Source organism: Rhyacophila brunnea, unplaced genomic scaffold, assembly GCF_057557595.1.
Source record: "Rhyacophila brunnea isolate RB1 unplaced genomic scaffold, BYU_Rbru_1.0 scaffold_13, whole genome shotgun sequence".
NCBI classification, from domain to species: Eukaryota; Metazoa; Arthropoda; class Insecta; order Trichoptera; family Rhyacophilidae; genus Rhyacophila; species Rhyacophila brunnea.
In genome coordinates this window covers 28,016,905-28,042,880 of record NW_028232785.1, presented here as the reverse complement: position 1 = coordinate 28,042,880, position 25,976 = coordinate 28,016,905, and the positions used below count along the sequence as shown (strand labels likewise).

At 36.6% G+C, this 25,976-nt stretch overlaps 1 protein-coding gene across 1 annotated transcript; it reads right to left on the bottom strand.

The window, feature by feature from the left end:
• Window positions 1–2,081: 2,081 nt before the first annotated feature.
• On the bottom strand, window positions 2,082–15,001 carry LOC147077148 (uncharacterized). The gene is made up of 2 exons (XM_085941007.1): window positions 14,478–15,001; window positions 2,082–2,235 (listed from the first exon to the last, which is right to left on the bottom strand). Exons 1-2 carry the CDS (start codon window positions 14,999–15,001, stop codon window positions 2,082–2,084), a joined length of 678 nt encoding a protein of 225 aa, XP_085797133.1.
• Window positions 15,002–25,976: the final 10,975 nt, after the last annotated feature.

The window sequence follows — 25,976 nt, the reverse complement described above, 5'->3', positions numbered from 1 at the left end:
GAAGCAATTTGGTTGAACAGAGTTATTGCTCTACCAATTGGCATCACCAATGGCAGGTTAGTTCTGCTCCTTGGGAGAACAAACAACTGATGCTCCCGATATCTAAGATAGTTATCAGGGACACACAAGTCAATATTACCAAGAATGGCAGAGTTCTCATTCACACCACGTATTAGTCGAAAAAAATACGTGGCCAAATATTGATATCTTCTAGCACTTAAACTACAGTATGTTAGCATACCTAAGAGAAAGTCAGTTGGATAAAGCCACGGATAGTATCCATATAACCTCAAATAAAGGAGTCTCAAAAATTTCTTTTGAACTCGCTCCACCATAAGGTCATATTTCAACTGATGCGGGGCCCAAACAATCGACCCACTCTCAAGCCGGCTTCTCACTAAAGAATTATAAAGAATTTTTAATACAGTAACATCCAAAAAGACCCGGGAAGTACGCAAGACGAAGCCCAACATTTGTAGCGCCTTTTTACAAATGATAGCTATATGACCACTAAATGACAGCTTACTGTCAAACGTAATGCCAAGATCCCTTACAGATGGTATTCGCGAAAGAACTCTGCCATGCATCGAATATTGGAAAAATAATACTCGCGAGGCTCTGGTAAATGATAAAATATTGCATTTTTCAATATTGAAGTCCAGTTTGTTACGCCTGCCCCAATCTAATATATTGTCTATATCAAGTTGGAGTTGACGACAATCGTCCAAGGTGACAACTTCCATGAAGAGTTTCAGGTCATCAGCGAACAACAAAAACATAGCATTTTTAATGACCGTTGCTATGTCATTTATAAAAATCGTAAACAGCAATGGCCCCAAGTTTGAGCCCTGAGGGACACCAGAAAATGTATTGAACATCTGTGACTGATAGACGCCATACGATACGTATTGTTGACGATTCCTAAAATAGCTCCCGAATAACTTCAGAAAACGATCGGACAATCCAATTAGTTGGAGTTTTTCCAACAGGATGTCGTGATCGACTCTGTCAAACGCTTTTGAGAAGTCATTGTAGGAACAGTCAACCTGGTGGCCTCTATCTAGTGCTGACGACACATAATCTACAAATACCATCAGGTTAGTTTCCGTTGATCGGCCAACTCTAAATCCATGCTGCTCATTCATTATAAATGACTCAATTTTTGGATAAATCATGTTATGCATGATCATCTCAAGAACTTTTGCGGGTGCCGAGAGAACAGCCACCGGCCTGTAGTTCTCCACTGATGACTCAGCACCACTCTTATGGATTGGAGTAACCTTTGACATCTTCCACAATTCAGGAAAGATACCCGTCTCCATCACAAGATTAAATATATATGAAAGCGGGCCTTTGACAAAGTCAATACACCCCTTTAAAAAAAAGTTGGGAGATTATCCGGCCCTAAAGATCGTGTGTTCTTTAGCTTTTTAATGAACCTAAACACAATAGCAACATCAATCGGAAGGATATCAATAGATTGGGCACCGCGTGATGGTTTTCTTGACGTTGAGGCAACATCCAGATTCGGACTACTACTTGCGTAGACAGACCTAAAGTGACCGGCAAATGCCTCTGCCACTCCAGATCCGGTCACCTTTTCGCCTTTCCAACTCATTGAATTGGCAAACCCACCATCCCTTCTTAAAGATTTAACATAGTCCCAAAACGATTTAGAATTTTCGCGGATGCAATTTTCTACCGTTTCTATATGCGCTCGATAGGCCAGTCGAACAGCTTGCCGCACTCTTGAGCGATAAAGACTAAACATTTCATAGTCTTGCTGAATATGCTTAGTCTTCCAAGTTATATTGTAATAATGTTTGACCCTAATGTCCCTGACAATTTCCCGAGAAAACCTCCTCGGGTATCGCCTTCCACCATGACATGGCGACTTCCTTGTAAAACACTGGTCAAAAATATTATAAACAATGTTGTAAAAGTGCTGTACCGCGTCATTTACGTCACAAATTTCATACAACTCACTCCAATCTACCTCACCCATTAATGAGTAAAGTAAATCGAAGTTTCCCCCTTCAAACTTCCACCCCCTCTGCAGATTTATTCTGTGTGAGGGAATGTTAGTCCTCTGAATGAGAGTTGGACGAGATTGCGACCGTGTCGTCCTTGCATAGGTTGGTGGCGGTGTTGTTCGCGGTGCCGGCACAGGAGGCGAGAGCGAGAAGCAAACAGTGTCTTTCGCTAGTGCACGCGCTGCCGGTGTAGGCGATGTCGCTGGCAATGGTGCGTCAACTACAATTGCACTGGGCTTAATTACACTGGGCTTAATTGCAGTTTTTATTGACACTGATTTATTTTTATTATAAATTTGGTGATCGGTTAGAATTTTTTCGATTGATTCTACCTTTTTTAACAAAATGGCAATCATTTCTGACTGCTTTCTTATAATACACAACAAATCCACATTTTCCACAGTATTGACGATGTTTTTAGACATTGTAATGCAGTTTTATAAGTGAATTATTGAATTTAAACTTAGAGCGCAGACTTGCACGTCTTGTCAGAATAGCGGCTCAGTATTATTTAAAATGTATTATTTGCTCATTGTGCTCAGTTGTACGTGCGTCTTTTTAAATCCTATTTGAAAGTCAGGCACTGAAATCCTAATATCACTTAACGTGTCCGGAAATTTGTACGTATGCAGTTCAACGTATCACACTTTACCATGAAATGTTGTTTCGGAAATATATGGTCTTATATTAAAGACAGTCAAACCTCTTTGGGTCCTTTAGTACTGAGATAAAATTCATGCCGAACCAAAACACGGCTCTTGTCAGTTTACAATAGGCCAGCGGCAAACAAGTTTTGCAAATAGCAAATATACTGAATTATTTGTTGGGTTCGGTTAGGTTTTCATTCTTGAATTCATGAATATTGCCAAAATCGGCTATGAAAAAAGAGATGACCATATATAATATACGGTCATCTCTTTCTGATAAGAAAGCTCACGATGGTCTGTGCTACGGTGAAATGTAATGCGTACAATTTACATGTAAAAAGGTTAAGTGTTCTATCGGTATTAATACCACTCTGCGCACTCGGGAGGGAAAGGGGGGTGTTTTCTTAATATGTTTGTTAAATATCATAAAAAATGTTGCAAGTATGTTATAACTAAAATTTGGATTGATCCAAGCGTGTCGGTAGGTAAGTAATTACAGCACGCAATTGATCAGATACCCAAAATTACCGTTATTTGACAAATAAGCATTTCATGTAAAAACTACTAAAAAAATACTAATTAGAGGTACAGATATAATGAAGTGAAAAGAGCATGGGTCAAGCAATTATTGAATCAAATTTCGTAGGTATGGCAATTTCTATTTTTGCTCGCTCTTTTTTAATAAACATTTCTATATTGGCAACTATTTATTATTACAAAAGCAACCAACTGTTTTTTTTTTGTAGATAAATAAATTGTCAGATACCCAAATCATAAATGACTTTTATTTTATTGTGGGAAAACTTTGAAAATAACGAAAAAATAAATTCGTTATGGTAACATCAATAATGTTTTTTAAATAATTCAATTTTTTGAAATTATCATTCCTGATTCATGGTTATTTCAATTAATTTTAACAGTTTCGACGTGTGTATAAGTAAAAATGACTTAAGCATAGCTTATATTTTGAACAGAATTTTGCCAGGACACCATAGAGAATAAGTATACGTACCGTAACTGAGCGTGTATGATGTTAATATGTTCACCCCATATTTAGATCACGTGTCAACAAAGAGATTCACTGAAATTTTACAATCTGCTCTTACGATGATGTTATATAATGATTTACTTAAATATATTTATAATATAAATATAAGAATATAGTTTTCACCTGTGATATTGTCAAATTGTTGCGATTTTTTTTTGACTTTAATGTTTTCACTAATGTTTATTTTGATTTTCAGGTGATGCCATTAATCTTGAAACAAGAAAAGGAAACCGATTCAAATGGCATTCAACATAATGGATTATCTGTAGTAAGATCCAAAGAAATCTCCGAGAAAATTAAATTGCATCAATTTCAGCACACCCAACCTGACATGGTTGACATTCAATCCGCTCTGCCGTATGATGAAATCGAGATCCACGACCATGATATCAAAAAAGAAATTGCCCTTGCAACTCAAGAAGTCTGTCTTGTGTTAAATCGACTTTCATTTTATTACAAGAATTTTGTGTGTGGAATGTGCTTTGCTTTTTTCTCATCTGAAAAAATTCTTATCAATCACAAGATTGTGCATAACGTTACTACATATGATAACGATCAAGATAAAATTAAAAACAAGAGATCCGTTTTGAATAATAGCAACCAAAAAATAACAAAATTTAGTCGTCCAGGTCTTTTAGAGATACATAAAATGGTTCTTAGTGGCGAAAAGCTATTCAAATGCGACTCATGCTATTACAGGTGTAATCAATCCACTGATTTAAAGAAACATAAAATGGTTCATAGTGGCGAAAAGCCTTTTAAATGCGATTCATGTGATTTCAGGTGTATTTGGTCCACTAATTTAAAGAAACATAAAAATAGGCATAGTGGCGAAAAGCCTTACAAATGCGATTCATGTGAATACAGGTGTAATCAGTCTACTGCTTTAAAGAAACATAAAATGGTTCATAGTGGTGAGAGGCCATTCAAATGCGATTTTTGTAATTACAGATGTAATCATGTTTCTAACCTAAAAGTGCACAAAATGGTCCATAGTGGCGTAAAGCCTTTTAAATGCGATTCATGTGATTATAAATGTAACCAGTCCGCAAACTTAAAGATACATAAAATAAGGCATAGTAGCGAAAAGCCTTACAAATGCGATTCATGCGATTACAGGTGTAATCAGTCCGCTAATTTAAAGATACATAAAATGTTTCATAGTGGTGAGAAACCATTCAAATGCGATTCATGTGATTACAGATGTAATCATGTCTCCAGCCTGAAGGTGCATAAAATGGTCCATAGTGGCGAAAAGCCTTTTAAATGCGATTCATGTGATTATAAATGTAATCAGTCCGCTAGCTTAAAGATACATAAAATGAGGCATAATGGCGAAAAACCTTACAAATGTGATTCATGTGATTATAAATGTTATCAGTCAGATCGCTTAAGGATACATAAAATGAGTCATAGTGGCGAAAAGCCTTACAAATGTGATTCATGTGATTACAGGTGTAATCAGTCCAATAATTTAAAGAAACATAAAAAAATTCATAGTGGCGAAAAGCCTTTCAAATGCGATTTATGTGATTATAGGAGTTATCGGTCCGCTGATTTAAAGATACATAAAATGGTTCATAGTGGCGAAAAGCCTTACAAATGCGATTTATGTGATTACAGGTGTAATCAGTCAAATAATTTAAAGAAACATAAAAAGATTCATAGTGGTGAAAAGGCTTTCACTGACCATTCGTGTTAATACAAATGTAATGAGGCCGCTATCCTAATACATTCAATGTTTCATAATGGACAGAAACAATTTAATTGAGATTCCTAGTAAGTTAAAATACATAAAATGATTCGTAGTCGCAAAAAACCTTTCAAATGCTTTTTATGTGATTACAGATGTATGCAATCCGCTAACTTAAATATACATGAAATGGTTCATAGTTGTGAAAATCCTTTCAAATGAGTTAATGTGAGTACAAATGTAGCAATTACGGTAACTTAAACAATCATTTAATGATTCATAATAGATAGAAATCTTTTAATTGCGATTCTTTGATTATATATCTTTGACATCTAGTAAATTAAAAGTATGTAAAATAGTTTTAAGCGATATGATTGGAAATGTATAGTATTGAGAACTTCAAAGAATCATCAAAACGTTTATTAAGTTTAAAATCAATTGAAATGCAGTTAGTTTGCTGAATGTAGCTGACTGCCACTCGTACAGAAACAGTCCAATAAGCATAATAATTAATATTCGTTGGATTAAAATCATCTGTATTCTCTGCTTAGTCACTAAACTTTTCTATAGTCAAACCACCTGCTTTTATATCAACAAGCATTTTATTTTATTAGTTTTAAAATAAGTCTTATACATTTGTCTTGTATTATACTCTGACTTCTGACCAAAAAATGATCTGAACAAAACAAAATCCAATCATTTTTGCAGAAATGAAAGTGGACTTGGTAAAATTTTTGTGCATGACGTTTGGCAACATAATATTTCGTACCTAAAAATTTCGCGTAGAACGAAAGAATTTGGTCACGAATGTTATATTTTTGTTGATTCTTTGTAGGTTTTTGTTTTATGTGCTATTTTCAAGTGTATTTTGTATTTGTCCTAGTTTTTATAGTTTTTTTCTATTTTTTCAACTCGTATGACCCATGTTGATATAACTATTATTACCCATCTGTGAAAAAAAATGGTTAAGTAACTGTCGTTCTGTAATTTTAACTATGTCGTTATTACATTCTAACTGTCTTTTTCTCAATAAATAACTGTACAAATAAAAATATATTAAATATCATCTGATTGTATTAAACTTTTAATATGAATTTTAAGTGTTTGTCCAATTCTAATAAATTAGTTTATTAAAAAAAATGTTTTAATATCCTGTAGTAAGCAAGCTGCTACACCCCCGAATGAACCCCATTTGAGGATGTCTCTGTGGATCTAGAGAGGGCCGTACCATTATCAAGCCGACACATAGTAAGGGTTATTTGCGAAAATAAATAATAATAAAACCACCAATGCTGTAAATTCAAATACGTCAAAAATAAAAGTTACTGGCATTGTTCATTAAGTGACCCGTGCACAGCGCTAAATTATTGCGGCGGCGGGATCGGTAAGCAAAGGATCTTGGCGCGAATACGCAGAAGAAAAGAAGCATTTTAAAAGTTAGTTTATAAACATATATTTCGATCTCCGCTAAAGTTTTGAAATTATATAAAACTAAGCCCCAAGTATTCTACAAATAAAAATCGCCCTTTTCGACCATTTCGGTGTATTAATGTTCACTTGCTAGTCGAAATGACAGACGATGTCAAACACCACCATCCTGAGCGAGAAGAGAAAGCATCTTTTTCCTCTCTGACTTGACTGGAGTTAACACTGCCCTAACGATAAACTACTTAGTCCATCTTAAAATACAATGTTTATATTGTGTTCACAGTAAAAACGAAAAAAAAACATTTATTTCATATTTTCGGATAGATAAATAAAATATCGAGTTGTCTGGTTTGTAAAACTTTCCGTTTCGCGGGCTGCATATTATTCGAAGAATATAAGTGCACATTTCCCATCATCCAGTGGTAGGCCCCAAAAGACATAGACATACGTAGAGGTTAGCCAAAAGGCGCTGGATCGATGCAATAATCAAATCAGCCGTATGTGACAATGAACGAGTTATGAGAATATAAAAGGTCTTGTTGCTGAGATAATATTAAATAAATCTTGCGGTCATCGCAAAATAAAGTGAGGTTAAATAATTTTTCTTGAATTTAAGCTATTCGTGGCCATGGGAAACAAAAACATGGGAGGATAAACGATAAATATTATATAAAATCATTATGGGAATTTATATACAACTGCCAAGCATATTTGAAAATTTTGTGATACACCATTTATTTAAAATGAAGTTCTGCTGATATTGGCCTTTATAGGGAATAGATTGGACAACCTCATATACATATTATTATAATAGGCAGTCTTCTTCCATTGCAAATGTTAGGACTTCTCTAGTAGAATATGTCGTTTGCAGACAACCTTATACCAAGCAGACAACCATACTATGATAAATGGTATCTTTACTAAAATTTCAGACCACATAACATAGTTTTTTAAATTACAACTTTGACTCGTGCCACATCTGCTGCAGCTTTTTTGTAAGCAAATTATTAAGATATACCTACGTGGTTGCAGAATTGTTTCAGAGAGACGAAGCGCTGCATTAACATTGTCATCTCCGAAAGATGCGGGAGGGTCTGACGTAGGTTCTGGTACCCTACCCGGACCTTTATTAGTGTGCAGATGAGGTAAGTAGAATTTGTCTTGCTGCTCTGCTTTCGGGGACATGCTTGATTGACAACGCGGATTTAAAGAATAACGAAGTAGGTATTTTATGAGATTTATTCATTGATTAGATACAGCAAGTTACAGTGTAGATTATGTATATTTAAGCAAATTTAACAAACATATTTAAAAAATAAACAAATTCGCGCGGAAGCGCATCGGCTCCGAGAAACCGACGCGAGAGACAAGGCCCGAATGAATCATTTTTTTGGGGGCCAGGTCAACTCCTGACAAGAAAAATATAATACCTAGTAAGATATCCCGAGTTCTAGGCTAGCTCAGGGTATTGGTTGAACTCAGGATTCACAAAATTAGTTGCTTTGTATTTTAATGGTTATTATTTTTTTTACAAGAAATAAACTTATGTTAAACAGTGACATGTAGGTATTTATTTTTATCGTTTCTATAGTTCCTTAATTAACTAATATCATAATACCACTTATATTCTAATAATTAATGGTCGACATTAATTTAATTTTTGAAGTGAGAGTTTGCGAACTCTACGTCTGCTCGTGATTACATTTTTTTTCGACTGACTTTTAAATGTTTTAAATCGTTCGCGTGATAATTTGGCGAGTACAGTTACCGCAAAAGAACATTCATGCTAACTCTCTTCCACTCTTACATATTCTTTTACATGCATCTCTTTTAAACCCATTAAAAATCTAACATAGATTTACAAGCTATTCCTACTACAAAATTAATTACAATTTTAATGCTATGAATCTTTAATATAATACTTAAAGCTATTGGTTTAAAATTTTATATCTAGGTACGAGGGTGGTCCCAGAAGTACCCGACCTTACAAAGAAAACACAAAAAAATTGGGATTTTTTTTTTATTTCTCTACGTAGTCTCCTTTTAGGTCGAAACACCTTGTCCAGCGATGTTCAATAGCTTTGATACCCTGTTTATAGTGAGAATCATTGAGCTCCTCAAAATAGCTATCAACCGCCGACCCCACCTCTTCATTGTTGGCAAATCTTTTACCACCAAGCCATTTTTCATGTTTAGAAACTGAAAATAATCCGAGGGGGCTAAATATGGCGAATAGGGTGCGTAAGGAAGCATTTCGAACTTTAACTCATTGATTTTGGCCATCGCGATTACGGATGTATGGACTGATAAATTGTCCTGATGAAACAAAACTATATTATTCGTCAAATGCGGTTTTTTTCTTGATTACTTCACTTTAACGCTGCAATAATTTTGCATAATACACGCCGTTGATTGATTTTCTGTTGAAGATAATCAATGAGAATTACCCCACGCGCATCCCAAAAAACTGACGCCATTAACTTGCCTGCAGATGGAACTGTCTTCCCCTACTTTGGAGCCGAGTCTCCCCTTTCAGTCGATTATTTTGACTGTTTTTTCGTCTCAGGTGTGAAGTGATGGACCCATGTTTCATCCATGGTTATGAATAGACCCAAAAACACTGCTTTATTGGTGTAAACTTTGCCAAACACTCGATTGAAACATCCTCACGATGGTGTATTTCTTCCATTGTGAGTAATCGCGGCACCCACCTTGCGCACAGCTTTTTCATGTCAAAACTTTCAGTCAATACGTGATGTACCTACAGCACTTTTTTAAATGACTACCACGTCTACTAGCTTGCGCAATTTCAGTCGACGTTCATCCAATACCATGTTGTGTATGTTCGTCACCATTTCTGATATTGTCACCAGCCCATTTGGTCGACCACTGCGATGTTCGTCTTGGCAGCTCATACAGCCTCATTTAAACTCACCCAACCAATATGTTACTGTTGTAAACAAAGGAGCAGACACCTCCAGAGTAGAATCTAGCGCCGCTTTGATATTGGTTGAACTGAAGCCTTTCAAATGAAAGTATTGTATCACACAAATTTGACCAATTTTTTCCATGTTTACATATTCACTGAGAGCGTTCACTGTTGATGGCTGACAACTAATTACTGAACAACGTAGCATCGTCAAACTTCAAACTTAGGCTTTATAAGGTTGGTACTTTCTATCATGGTCACTATTTTCAAACAAGAACTGCTATCTATACGTCAGGTCAGGTACTTCTGGGACTACCGGTACATATTGTAATTAGTATTCTAAATCTAACATATTCCTTTTTATCCAGATAGCCAAATGATACGTCATAAGTCTTTCCTATTCTGTTAATTGACTAGGTATGTGGCCAAGCTGCACGTTTAGGCCTACAAACTTTATTCCGGCTCCCCATTGAAGACGGGAAGTCCAGGAGTATGTCACTAGGTACTGCAAACTATGACACTGAAAAAAATGACAAAAAAGGCTTGCTTCGCACCTATGACATACATACCCGAAGCTTGTAGGAACCTGGGTCTCAAAGCTTACCCTTCGCTGCGCGCTGGCATTTCTGAGAATTTTCGCCTTGCTCGAAAAATTATAACTTACTAGGTACCTACACCCACGGTGGCCGCGCGGCTTAAGCGTAGGACTATAACGCCGTGGGTCCCAGGTTCAAATCCTGGTTCTGGCAAATACACATATTCTTTTTCAATTTGTGTCTGTTAGGATATGGACCCAATAGGTTGAGCAAGGGCTGACATCCATTTCTCGTAGAAAACAAAATCTAGTAGGTATAATTTTTAAAATATTTCTTTACTACGTAGGTACATCGCCGGCGTTTTGAAAGAGGCGTGCGTATTAATAATTATTATTAGACTAAGCTGTACGGAGGACTAAATTGTAAGCGGTCGCCCACAGTCCACTTCGGTGACACAAGAGTGAAAGTGTCAAAGATCGTCACCTACCTGGTCGTCCAAATGGACACTATGTTAAATTTCTATCACCACGCCTTTACCCAAGTCTATAAGGTTGGGAGGGCCTTCCAGACGGTGGGCCGTATGGCCCTTAAAAGTAAAGGCGCTTAAGATCGCCTACTGCGCCATTTATATGGGGATCGCCGTCTACGCTGCTAGTGCGTGGTGCTTGCGTGGGTATCCCGAAAAGTGTCAAACTTTTCATTAAATATTACCTATGTTAAATAGATAAGATATTGTAATTAACTATATAATCATATTTACAACAAACCTACATGTATTTTGTGTCTAGCAAGTTTATAATATAAACAAGTAGTTTTATAAATATTATGTCAAAAACGATATTTTTATTTCATAAAATATTTATAAAATACTTATATTATGTAAAATACACATTTGTGTAAATATATAGAATATAATAAACTTTTTTTTGGTTTGTAATTACAAACTGAGTACTTAATTTTTTTATTTTATTCAACAGTTTTATCTAAACAATAATACCTACTATGTTATTTTAAATAGAACAATACGTAAAAACAAGATCATGTTTTTTATTCCAAGATTTACCTGTTTGCTATTAACTGATTTGTGTTTAAATTTCAAAATATTGTGTTTTTTGTTTATACTTTCTTATTCTTTTAAAGCATTTCTTTTTACTTCTTCGTGGGTTCATTTACAATCCGTATATACTGGCAAATTTTAATTTTCATGTTCCCACCAATATCACTCGTAACGCTACGGTCTTCAAGATAAATCGTCGCAGGACAGATGTTATGTTTCATGATGCTGTGTATCGTGCAATTAGCTTATTTGATGGCACCATAAAGGTTGATTTGTTTTTTATTAACTAGGTATATAATGTTTGTGGACGTAATAAATAGGTTAAATTTATAATTGTATTAATCATCATATTTCATTAATATTTACACATGCTGTCTTTTTATTGTTATTTGTAATTAAGATATTTTTATACATTTGTATTTACTATGTATTATGGCGCATTGGACAATAGCTGTAATGCCGTAATACTATTTTTATAAATAAATAAATACTTCTCAGGTACTTCCATTTGCATTATTCTTTCTTAGGTACCGAATCCTAATAAAGTATTTATTGGGGGAACTTTTTATAATGAAAATACTTTTATCATAAATTGGTTAGTATTGATAAAAAAAAAATACTCAGTGGGGCGTTTTTATGTCCGAGTACGGCTCGTTTGCAACAAAGTGTACCTAATTTCATTGAGATATAACTTTGGTTGACAAAACGAGTACGCACTGACATATTTGTGTGCACCCTTTGTGGGAGGAGTCCAATCTCTGAGTAAAACGAATATTTTCACGTATCTCCTTTCACCCTATTCATGCTTCCTTTGTCATAATATTATTTGAACAATGACAATACCTGTATACTTTTATCATTCTTTTTATTGTTTACGAATATTGTAGACATAATAATATTTTTATTATTGTTAGCAAATAATCATAGTGCAATCTTTGTTTTTGTAAAACGGCTGTTGTCACAAGATATTAGTCTATGGTCAAGCCTGACGCTTGCCTGCTACTTAGTCAATGCCTGCTACTCCACGTGTAGACAACAATCTTTTTTACATTTACGAATCAAATAGGTAGATAAAATGGATATCAAACGCGAACCAGATGAAAATGATTCACACGATGAAATAGTGCCTTTGTTAAACGCGTCAACTAATCGTCCAAACATTCCGGACACTTACATAAAGCGAGAGAATGTCGACGATGCCAGCTGCGGTTTTGAGGTTAGTTTTTAAAAACGCATTTTCTGAATTTCATTTTGTGACGCATCACTCTACAATAATAATATTATGCATAGAGTTTTATTATAACACGAGACATTCTTGATTGTTTTTCTGGAATGTTTTTAGTAAGTATGGTAGATTTGGTAGCCATTGCAACTGGTTAATATTTTATATTGTGGCCAATTTAAATTACAAAACGGTTTGTCATGTAAGTATAATGTCGGCATTATTTCCCTTTCAAACGTGTCTCAGATGTGCGTTTGTCAGTTTAAATGCACGCGTTTTCCATCCGAGTCTGAATAAAAATTGTCGGCAGTTGCATAAATATACCTATCTGAAATGTCTTTGTTTTCTGTACAAACGTTTTTAAACAAGTCTTTATGCAACTGTAAACATGTTTATGAGGAGTCAGGTAAGTAGGAACTGGATCGTACGGGTTTTAAATAGTAACAAAACAATTGCCTCTTGGCACGTAAAACCTACCTATATAAAGTTGTCGGAACAATTACCTTGCCTCAAAACGCTATTCTTTTGTTCGTGCGAATATTTTTAGTATTTGTATCGTTTTTACCTCCTTGAGGAATACTGTGTTCGCTAAAACTTACCTTGGTACCTACTGAAATCAGTATTACGTATGTTTATTTAGGATTATCGGTCCAAACATTCAGATAAGTCATCATCATCATCATCATCTTCAGCCTGAATCTATCCACTGCTGGATGGAGGCCTCTTCCAGCTGCTCTCGGTCCTGTGTATTGCGTTGCCACGTACTTAGGGTCCATGTTTCACATGCATATGTGATCACGGGAAGCAGTCACTGGTTGAACACTTTGCATCTTAGGCACAGTGGAAGGTTACTCTTGAAGACACTATTCAGGCGGCCAAAAGCACTCCAGCCTAGCTTTACTCTGCGAACAATTTCATCAAATAAACATCCATCCATCTATAGATACTTGTTGTCCCAGATAGATGTAGCTTTTCACCTGTTTGAGCTGAGTGCCAGTGACGAGGATCTCTTTTTGATCCGACTTAAAAAATAAAAACGATACAAAAATATATTATCATCATCACCATCAGCCGAGGTCAATCCACTGCTGGATGAAGGCCTCCCCAAGCTTCTTCCAACTCTCTTCCGTCCTGTGTCGTTAGCTGCTGACTTGCTTGAGTTGGGTGCCATTAATACAGATAATCGCAGGGTCCGAAAAGAAGTTTCTCTTCACTTTTGTCTTTGAGACATTTATCTTTATTCCGACCGTTTCACTGACATCTGCGAGTTCTTGCATTCTACCTTGGAGGTCCTTCGGGTCTTGTGAGAATGTTATAATATCATCTGCAAAGCGCAGGTGGCTGAGGTGCCCCCCATTAATTAGAACACCTTTTTCCTCCCAATCAAGTTTCCTAAATAAGTCTTCAAGAGTAGCGGTAAATAGTTTAGGTGAAATGGTATCACCTTGCCGGACGCCTTTGTTGATGGGGAATTTACACGACCATTTGTGGAGTTTCACGCATGCTATGGTATCACTGTTCAATGTGTTCATGGAGCGTCTGGAAATTCCTTGGTTACTAAGGGCGTCTACAATTGAGAATTGTTTAATTGAATCAAACATGTTTTCATAGTCTATAAAACCAAGTTATAATGGCCGTTTGTATTCCTGGTAGTGCTCTATGATTTCCCTGACAATCTGTATATGATCCATAGTACTATAGCCTCTTCTGAATCCGGCTTGTTCTCTTAGTTGGTTCTCGTCTAAAACTGTTTCGAGACGGTTTGAGAGTATTTTCGTGAAAAACTTGTACAGAATTGGCAGTAGACTAATTGGTCGATAGTTCTTCATATTTTGAGTGTCGCCTTTCTTATGGAGAATAATAATGGAGGCATTTTTCCATGACTCTGGGATATTCTCTTCGTGCAGACAAGCCGTGCACAGACGAGCGAGCACTTCGCTCACCGTCCTTCCGGCCCGTTGGAAAACATCGATAGTCAGCCCATCTTCTCCGGGGGCTTTCGCACTCTTCATGCACATTATAGCATATTCCACCTGTGTGGTAGTAACCTGGGGAAGAGGATCTCTATATTCTCCGTTCACCAGAAGATCTGAATTGATGTCAGTGTTGTCAATGTCATCTTTGTATAGAGCGCTGTTAAAGTCTACAACAGTGTCCAGTAGATGATCCCAGTTACGCACGATACTTCCATCTTGCGCTTTTAGTGTCGTGATCTGCCGTCTCCCTATTGATAGATGCTGCTTTTTCTTGTGTGAGCTCCTTCCTGATGCAACAATTGATTCTACAAGGTTCATGTTGAACTTACGAAGATCTTCTCGTATGTTTTTACGTAGAGTTTTGCACAGCGTGGAGTACTCGGGATCATTTGCAACTTGTTGCTCGCTTTTCGTACTCCTAAGCAGCTTCATAAGATCCAACGTTTCCTTTGAAAGTTCGCTTACTCGTTCTGTCTCTTCCGAATATTATATAATGATTTTCGTCATTGCCTCGATGTTTTTTAGGGAGATGGGGTCATTTTATGCCTGGAAGGCCGCTAGCCTGTTCTCCAGCTCTTGTTGGAATTCGACTCTGCTTATCAAGCCTCTGCGGACTCTGGGCTTCTGCATCAGTTTGGATCTCTCACGTTTGTAGTTAAATCGTACTTTACACTTTACCGTTCGGCGGTCGCTGCAAGTATTAAATCTGTTAATGACTGTGCAGTCTAGAAAAATATCATTCTTGGCGGTGAGGATGTATTCGATTTTGCTGGTTCGTTTTGCTGGGCTTCGCCATCTCCATTTTTGGGAAGGCTTCTTTTTGAAGAATGAGTTCATGATCTAGAGATTGTGGTTTTCAGCAAACTCCACTAACATGTCTCCTCGGCTATCCCTGGTGCCATGTCCGAAGTGCCCGACCGCTACATCATCCGATTCGTGCATTTATGTCCACCACGATGATAGTGAAGTTATATTTCCGTTTATTTTTCAACATACTGATTTCTTCATATAGCTTCTCCACTTCTTCATCAGGTAAGTTTTTGAGTGGGCGCATAAACTTGCAAAAGCAGAATCTGGTATCTTTTGCTGAGCTGAAGTGTTAAACTTGGTACTCTATCTGAGGATAAATCAAATTCAACTATGTGGTCTTTCTAGAGTCTGTGGATTAAAAATCCGACAACGCTTGTGCGTCCAGATTACATGTCTGCTGTGGAGATTGACGATATCATCTCCTTGTCGTCTTATCTCGCTGAACCCGACTACATCCCAATGGATTTTTTCGAGCTCTTCTTCGAGCTCTAGAAGTTCGGCATTGCTGGATAATGTTCTCGCGTTATATTGTGGCAATGGTCATCGGTAGGCAGCCGTTTCCGTCTTTCCGGGGATTCTGAGCACCCTCTGCCTTCCCTTGCTGATTACTGCCATGATCAGTATCAGGTTGGCCTCCAAGGGCCGAGATTTTTTTTTGTGTTCTATGGGGGTATTTAGACATAATACACCACGCTGTCCAAACGGGTTGGTGTGTGGTTTTCTTTCTTGGTTTTCCTTCCCGTAGCCAAGTGGCCTTTCGTTTTAAGGCGCCATAAATTCGCCTTTCACCCTTCTCTATTAGCCACAAATCGGTTATACTGTCATAAAACACACCACATCTGCATTGCCCGGGGGACGCCGCGTGGCGGCTATAGATAGAATAATGTCTCAACACTTTATAGAAATGTAATGCATTTCATCGAGGCTATAGCAAACCATTTGCCCTCAAATGTATGTGTATAGTTTCACTGGCAATTAATTATTTTATTTATTTAAAAAAAAAACACGTTGAGTACATAACAAATTATTAATTCAGGACGTTCACAACATGACATTTAGAATAAAAATTACAAGTAGGTAATCAATTAAAAAAAAAAACAAGGTAGGGGAAAAAAAAGGAAAAAATTGTTTTACACAAAGGAAATAAAATAAAAAAGCAACAATTTAAAAAAAAATCGGTGTGTGGACTTATGTACGCGCGTTAGAAGTTATACTTCTTTGGCGTAACAAAACAAAAACAAAACTTGTGATAAACTAGATTCTTCGAATAGCTCTTAATTATTATATTGTTAAATTACAGAATCAGGGAAAAGGATGGCTTATTGGAACGCCGTTGGTCTATTCCAATACACTTTAACTTATATTACTAAAATAAGTATATAATGGTTTCTCGTTGTTTTTTATTTTTAAAGTAGGTGCCAACTGTTACTCTGACGTTTAATAGTTTGTTAACGTAAGCAATTGCAAATGGCCGACAATAATAAATTCGCTGCCAAGGCAACGGAACAATTCAAAACTATAGTATTATACTATATAATCATCATGATTGCAGTATCATTCTGAAGCGTAAAGCTAGTGCGTTCGGCTGGAAACTGAACAATCAGTGGTTCGAATCCAATCGAGTGCGTTTTTTTTCGTGTGAAAAAATAAATTATGTGTTACATGTCACACGCTAAAAATACACTCTGATATGATTTTCTAAACGCGCCAAAAGAAGTCTAATTCCAAAAACGGAAGCTTCTGAATTTTCACGCGATATTTGGTAAAGTCACTCTCCTTTCCTTATAAAATAATTTAGTTATAATATATATATGATAAGTAAGCTTTTTTTTCGTTGCAGACCTCTTCAGAAAGTCCGTTCACCATAATACCTAACACTGATGTTGAGGAAATGAATGACGTCAAAGAGGAGTTTACTCAAACCAGTATACTTCCGGTCACTAATGTCGATGCAATTGCAAGAAGCTCTCAAGCACAAGAAAGGACAACCAATCAGGTACTTTTTTCCAAAATCTATTTGATGAATATAAGGAACTCGTTTGTACGAAGTATGTTAAAGCTAGTTTGTACGTGCGTTTTGTTAAACCCTGTTGGAAAGTAAGGCAGGGAAATTATAACATGTCGCTTTTAACGTGTCTCTTGTTATGTTTCTTCAATATCATAAAAAAATGATGCATGCATGTTAAAACTAAAATTTGGATTGATCCAAGCGTGTCGGTAAGTAAGTGATTACGGCACGCAATTGATCTGATACCCATAATTACCGTAATTTGACAAGTAAGCATTTCATGTAAAAACTACTAAAAATACTAATTAATTTCGTCATAACAATATGGGAGTAGTATTTTTTCTAGAGATATATTTCTTCTTTCGACTATGTCTGATCCTAATAGGATCATATGGCCTCCACAGAGTAGAGGTTTGTATTAACAGATTTTGTTTTTTACGAAAAACCTAAGTTCAACGCTTAAGCCGCGCGGCCTCCGTGCGTGTCATATATTTCTGAGGTGTTTTTAAATTGTGTGGTTTCAATATTATGTTGTTTTATAAGTTTTCTTAGAACTCACACAGGGTGTTGTCATTTCATGATAATTTTAATGTTTTTTCTTTCTAATAAAAAAAAACATCCAGGTTTATGAAAACGATGAATGCATTTTCCTCTGTTACCGATGAATTATTGTTTAAATTGGCTTCCTTCCTCCTTCCTTGTGGTATTAGCTAAGATATGGGGCGCCAGACAAACATTGTCTATCCCCGTTATAATAATATGGAGTATCAATCTTTAAGAGTGCTTTTAGGTAGTTTTTTAGTTCCTTCTTTTAAAGGTGGGTCTCGGTGGTTTCGAGCCCGGCCGAGACCCAATTTGTTATCCGGGTGAGTTTGTCTCTTGGTAATATTTTTTTTTAATGTTTGCTTCGAGCATTCACAAATTGGCTGTCACCACGTTTATTTACTTTTAATTCAATTTAATGCCTTTGATGCAATCTTTTACGCCAATCGTTGAAATGTTTCTATTAGGTGGAACATACCATCACGTCAGGTGCTGTCATGCTGATAAATTTAGTCTATGGTTTCGTCATTCCGCAATATATTTTGAATAAAAATAACCTCTATAAGTCCAACAATGGAAATTGCCAACTTGAGTAGTTCTTTCAATTGGGAAAAAGAGAATAAAACTGTTTGTTTTCACAGTTTTCGATGAATAAAATAATAAAGTGAAATAGCATGGGTCAAAAAATTATTGAATCAAATTACGTACGGCAATTTCTATTTTTATCTCTCGATTTTAATAAACATTTATATTGTCAACTATTTATTATTACAAAAACATCCAACTGTTTTTGGTTGGTAGATAAATTAATTGTCAGATGCCCAAATCATAAATGACTTTTTCGATCTTTTATTTTTTTGAGAGTAAACTTTCAAAATAATGAAAAATTAAATTCGTTAAGGTAACATCAATAATGTTTTTTGCAATAATGCAATTTTTTGAATTATCAATCCTGATTAATAGTAATTTTATTCATTTTGACAGTTTCCACGTTTACTTACGCATAGCTAATATTTTCAACAGAATCTAGCCAGGACACCATAGAGAATAGGTATACGTACCGTAACCGTAACCGCACGTGCGTGATGGTAATATGTTCACCCCACATTTAGATCACGTGTCAACGAAGAGATTCACTTAAATTTTACAATCTGCTCTTACGCCTGGTACGGGAGGAGTTTTCTGTAATTTGTTTCTGAAAATGTTATATAACTAGCTGAGCCAGCTGGCGGTCGCCAGTCTGTCTCGCTAGGTCTTGCAGACAGCTTGGCGATGTTGGATTTTAATATAATTGTGAAGTATGCATAGATGGCGCCATAGTTTTTCCTTCGGGATGGAGTTTTTATTCACGTCAGACAGTTTAACATTTCGCTGATTTGTCATTTTTACGATTTGCAAATCGTTACTGCCAATATAAATTTGGACTCATATGCGTAGTCTATTCAGGAGTCTGGCCTTCACAGTGTCGTCTAACACCGCCTTAGGCTGCTATGCCTAGCAGAACAGCTGGCAATCACCTATTATCACTGACAGTTTAATTTTAATACAATATATGTGTAGGTATGTGCAGTTAAATATGCTAATTAAGTATACATCTCATTGTTGAAATAGCCGCATTTATAAAGTTTGAGAAAAAAACTCAATAAATATTAAGTGATTCGGTTGTAACTATCATTTTTACTACAGGATATTAGCCGTATTTGACATAGATACGGCTAATATCCCTTAGTTTTTCGTACTTACGCCCGAAGTGGTATCGCTGTTGTTACGGTCATAATACCTTAGTAATAATACTGTGTGATACTGTTGTTCGTTATTCTGCGTTGGTTATTAGTAGCCGTATTCGATATTTGACAGTTCCAGTATAAGATTAGTGATTTTCTAACCGTGCATTAGGTGTGTTTTTGAAGATATTGCAGTCATAATAATATTATGAGTCAGGAATACTATTCCAGGTGTTAAAAATCATCATATTGTCTTCCTTTTCCAGGTATGTATTTCAAAGCAGACTACTTGTGCTGTGAACCATTTTCATATTTGTTTTTCTCCAATATTTCCGTATCAGCACAGAGACGTTCAAATTGAGAGCTCCATAATTATTCTTCATTTTTTAAATCCAGCAATTGCATTTCAAACTTTCCAATGTCAACATTGAAGAGAGAAAAATAATTTCTTTACCGTAGCATTTACAGATTCTTTTAACAAAGACTAACGTCACTTTGCTGTTTCTGAATTCCTGAAACCTGTTTGGAAAAGCTTCCCTCATATTTAAAATTGTTGTTTTTCAAAATAGCATATGTCAATATCAGAATTATTTTCTTGGCGATGTTTCAGCAGGCTTGAGCAAAAAGGGATAATTTGTTTTCGAATAAAATAACTTCTTCCTACATCAAAAATGTATGTTTCCCTCCCCCTGCAGTTTACGATTAAGCTGATTTAGATGAGACGTAACGTCTACCACGAAATATTTTTTTTGGATCAACTGATTGTCCGTTATTTCTAAATATTGAACACCCTTCTAAAGGCAAAATGCTTTAATTTCTGTTAATAAGGAAGCGACTAAAATGATAAACATCATCATCATCAGGGGCGCGACAACCCGGTCTGGGTCCTGGCCTCCTCCAACAGCTCCTTCCACCTGTCTCTATCCAGTGTGGCCGCTTTCCAATTTGGTACCTCCAGAATACGGCAGTCATTGGCAGCTCCATCTAACCAGCGAATCTTTGGCCTCCCTCTTCTTCTACGTCCTATTGGATTGCTGAACATCACTCTCTTTGCCGGTTCATTGTCATTCATACGGTGCACATGACCTAGCCATCGCAGTTTCCCAATCTTAATTGATTGAACTGCGCTGCAATCTTCATACAGCCCGTAGAGCTCAGCATTATATCTTCTCCTCCAATTGGTGCAATCCCTGATCGGTCCATATATACGGCGGAGAATTTTTCTTTCAAATATGTTCAGGGCTCGTTCATTTCGTAGAGTTAATGTCCAGGTTTCCGATGCGTAGGTGAGCACTTGTAAAGAGTGCTTTTAGTTCGGCGAGATAGTAAGCGGGACTTAAAATGTCTTAACAGACCAAAGTAGCATTTATTCGCAGACATGATTCTCTTGTTGATTTCTTCTGTAATATCATTATGTCGAGTTACTAGAGATCCAAGGTATATGAAACTGTCGACCGTATCAAACTTGTATGCACCAATATCTTACTTTGGTGCGACTTCTCGTGGTGTGACATAGACAGGCATGTATTTAGTTTTTGCCTCGTTTATTTGTAAATTCATTCTTTTGGCAGAGGCTTCTAGTGCTGTAAATGCCTTTTTCAGCGCCAATTCTGATATGGCAATGATGTCGATATCATCGGCATACGCCAGCAGCTGCACAGGCTTAGTAAATATCGTGCCGCTGCCACGGGCATCAATCTTTGCATCCCGTATCGCCTTTTCTAGCGCAATATTGAAAAGAAGGCATGCCAGAGCGTCACCTTGCCTTAGGCCATTCAGTGATACAAATGGCTCGGATATTTCCGCTTGAAGCTTTACCCGGCATTGTACTGGTGTCATTGTCATCTCTACAAGTTTAATTATTTTCGTCGGAATTTCAAATTCTCGCATTGCTTCGTATAACCGGTATCGATTAATGCTATCATAAGCAGCCTTAAAATCGATGAACAGGTGATACGTGTTAATATTGAATTCAGTTGTCTTTTCTAGAATCTGCCTTAGAGTGAATATTTGAGTAACACATGATCTCCCTCGTCGAAAGCCACCTTGGTAGTGCCCGAGTATTCCTTCTACAATGGGTTCCAGCCGCTGGAATATCAGAATCGACAACAGTTTATATGCAGAGTTAAGGAGTGTCACTCCTCTGTAGTTACTACATTCTAGTTGGTCTCCTTTCTTGTGCAGGGGACAAATCAGCCCATCCTTTCACTCCTCTGGCATCTTTTCTGAAGTCCATACTTGGTGGATTAGGCTATGTAAATGTTTGAGCAGGCTTTCTCCCCTACATTTTATTAATTCACTCTGTAGGTTATCTATTCCAGGCGATTTATTTGTTTTTAACCTTGACATTGCACTTTTTACCTCATTTAATGTCGGTGGTTCTTCGTTATCATCCATGCCACTTTGTAGTGATTCCTGGTCATGAGTATTAATGTTAGTGTTGCCGGCATCATTATGGGGGGTATTTAAATGTTGATCAAAGAAACCCACCCACCGGGCAAGAATACGGTGCTTTTCTGTGAGTATCATGCCATTGTCATCCTTGCACATTGTGATACGAGGCTTAAAACCCTTCCTAACATTATTTATCTTTCTATAGAACAGCCGACTTTCTTGGGCTTTATAGTGTTCTTGGAGTAGAATCATTTCCTTTTTTTAAATAATCACGTTTCTTTCTCTTGTGTAGTTTCTTTTCGTCACGCCGGCGCTTTTTATACTCATCGTCTGATGCCCGTGTTTTCTTCTGTAGCATCATTAAGTAAGCCTCATTCTTTCTCGTAGTGACTTTGCGGCAATCTTCGTCAAACCATTCTGATCGTTCACCTGTTTTTCGCCGTCCTAAGGTATCATTAGCTGAGGATACTATGGCAGTCTTGCACTCTTCCCAGTGTTGATTCACCTCTTCATGGTTTCCAACCTCAACATTATCACTCAGGTGAGTATTCAAGCTCTCCTGGTACCGAGCCAGTTCCTGCGGAATCTTCAGTTTTTCTGTATCAAAGGGTTTTGCTCTTGCTCCCATTTCCTTTTTGGTGTTTGAGATCTTCGCTCTAAGTTTTCCACACTTTAGGAAATGGTCTGAGTCTACATTAGCTCCTCTGTATGTCCGGACGCTCATTAGATCTGATCTGTGCCTGTTGTCTATCAAAATATGGTCTATTTGGTTTATTGTGCACCCATCCGGGGATTTCCAAGTTCCCTTATATATATCTTTACGGGGAAACATTGTGCTACCAATAACCATATTTAGTGACGTTGCACAGTTAATTAGTCGGGTACCATTGTCATTAGTTTCATTGTGAAGACTATGTTTTCCGTCAATGGCAGTGTAGATCTCCTCCCGTCCTATTTTGGCATTTAGATCACCGAGTATTTTTTTCACAGAAAAAACTGTGAAAATGATAAACAATGTACCATATTAAGCTGCAGAAGATCTACATACTCACTTTCCATTTCAACTAAAAAATCTTTAAATTGGCGATGATTAAGAGCTAAATTTGCAAATTTCTTTTGGAAATGTGTGCGCACAAAGCGCTTCTTGACGAATGAGGCAATGGTAAGCAACTCGTGATTATTTTTTTCTTTCAAAATAATAACAAACCCTTTTCCTACGCCGGCCATACATTTCGCTCTATCTGTTCAAATTGACACAATTTTATCAAGTGGAATATGATATTTTTCCATGCACTCAATTACAGCATAAACAATAATATCCTCTCCACGTGTTTGACCCTTGAATAGCAATAATCTTTTAAAATTCTTCTTTAAGACCTGTAGATAAAATTAATGGTTCAAATTTGTGCTGTAACATTTATGTAACAAAACTAAATCTGAAACTTATTTAAGATCTTCGACTTGCTGGTTGGTTATATTCGAAGAGATTTTGACATTCTATCTCTCACTGTTTTAGTCCGTACGTAGACATTTATGGCAGCACTCAAGGGGCCGAAGAGCCTCATGCGGCTCACGAGCCGCGGTTTGCCGACCACTGGTCTACCCTATCTTTATATTTAGTACAATGATTTAAACAAAATTTTTATGTGCACTATTTATGGTGGATTTTAAAAGGCTGCCTCCACTCTTCGCTACTGGTGTCAACCCACATTAGTCTACCCTATTTTAATTAGAATAATTAGGTTAACAAAATTTAAGATGCACTATTTATGGCGTTATAGTATTAGTGTGTTTATGGCGTATTTAGAAACGTGATTATTTCAAAAAGAAAATGATCCTACTCCAAGAACACTATAAAGCCCAAAAATGTCGGCTGTTCTATAGAAAGATAAATAATGTTAGGAAAGATTTTAAGCCTCGTATCACAAGGTGCGAGGATGATGTTCTATAAAAAGATAAATAATGTTAGGAAAGATTTTAAGCCTCGTATCACAAGGTGCGAGGATGACAATTGCAGGATACTCACAGAAAAGCACCTACCTCCACCCTTCGCTACTGGCGTCAACCCATATCAGTCTACCCTATTTATATTTAGAACAATTAGGTTAACAGAACTTAGTATGCACTATGTATGGCGTATTTTAACAGCCTACCTCCATTCTTTGCTACTGGTTTCAACCCAAATAAGTCCACCCTATTTATATTTAGAACAATTAGTAACAGTTATTAGTTCAACAAAAATTATTTTTTCCTATTTATGTCGGATTTTTACAGCCTACCTCCACCCTTAGCTACTGGTGTCAACCCACATCAGTCTACCGTATTCATATTTAGATCAATTATTGGTTTAACAAAATTTAATGTGCGATGTTTATGGTGGATATAAACAGCCTACCTCCACTCTTCAACCCATATAAGTCTACCCTATTTATATTTATTACAATTAATTTAACAGAATTTAGTGTGCACTGTTAATTTTTGATTTTGACAGCCTACCTCCACCCTTCGCTAATGGTGTCAACCCATATCAGTCTACCGTATTCATATTTAGATCAATTAGGTTAACAAAACTTAGTATGCACTATTTATGGCGTATTTTAACAGCCTACCTCTATTCTTTGCTACTTGTGTCAACCCAAATAAGTCTACCATATTTATATTGAGAACAATTAGTAACAGTTATTAGTTCAACACAAATTAATTTGTCCTATTTATGTCGAATTTTTAACGCCTACCTCCACCCTAAGCTACTGGTGTCAACCCACGTCAGTCTACCGTATTCATATTTAGAGCAATTATTGGTTTAACAAAAGTTTATATGCTCTATTTATGGTGGATATTAACAGCCTACTTCCACTCCTCGCTACTGGTGTCAACCCATACCAGTCGACCCTCTATATATTTAGAACAATTAGTTTAACAGACTTTAGTGTGCACTGTTTATGGTGGATTTTGGCAGCCTACCTCCACCCGTCGCTACTGGTGTGCACTATTTATGGTGGATTTTAACAGCCTACCTCCAACCTTCGCTACACTACAACTAACAAATAGTTTAAGAAAAAATAATTTGCGCTTTTTATGGCGGATATTAACAGCCTACCTCCACCCTTCGCTAATGGTGTCAACCCATATCAGTCTACCGTATTCATATTTTGGAAAATTGGTTTAACAAAACTTATTTTGCGCTATTTATGGTGGATATTAACAGCCTACCTCCACTCGCTACTGGTGTCAACCCATATCAGTCGATCCTATTTATATTTAGATCAATTAGTTTAACAGAATTTAGTGTGCACTGTTTATGGTGAATTTTGACAGCCTACCTCCACCCATCGCTACTGGTGTGCACTATTTATGGTGGATTTTAACAGCCTTCCTCCAATCTTCGCTACACTACAACTAACAATTAGTTTAGGAAAAATTAATATGCGCTATTTATGGCGGATATTAACAGCCTACATCCACCCTTCGCTACTGTCCACCCATATCCCCTATTTACACCCTATTTACATTTAAAACAATTTGTTTAACATAATTTAGTGTGCACTATTTATGGTGGATCAAAATTCGCGCATATTCATTCATAAGATACACACCTGCAAATTAACACATCGGCATTTATTGCAATATCAACTAAAGATTAGTCACGCATGTATTTTTTTCAAATCGCTGTCCACTACTTAACAATTAGGTAACATCAATTTCTGATTAGCAAAGTTCATATTATTATTACTGCATTCCTTCATTCGTCGCAATCAAAGTGTCTAGTTACCAATTAATTTTGTTGTAGGTACCTACTACACACATAATAATTTAATACATTTAATTCTGGATCAAATTTAGCTTAGCTTTGAGTGAATATAAATAGAGCCACAAAATGGCAACCTTCGTACCAGATACATAATAAATATATTCATTTCTGGATCAT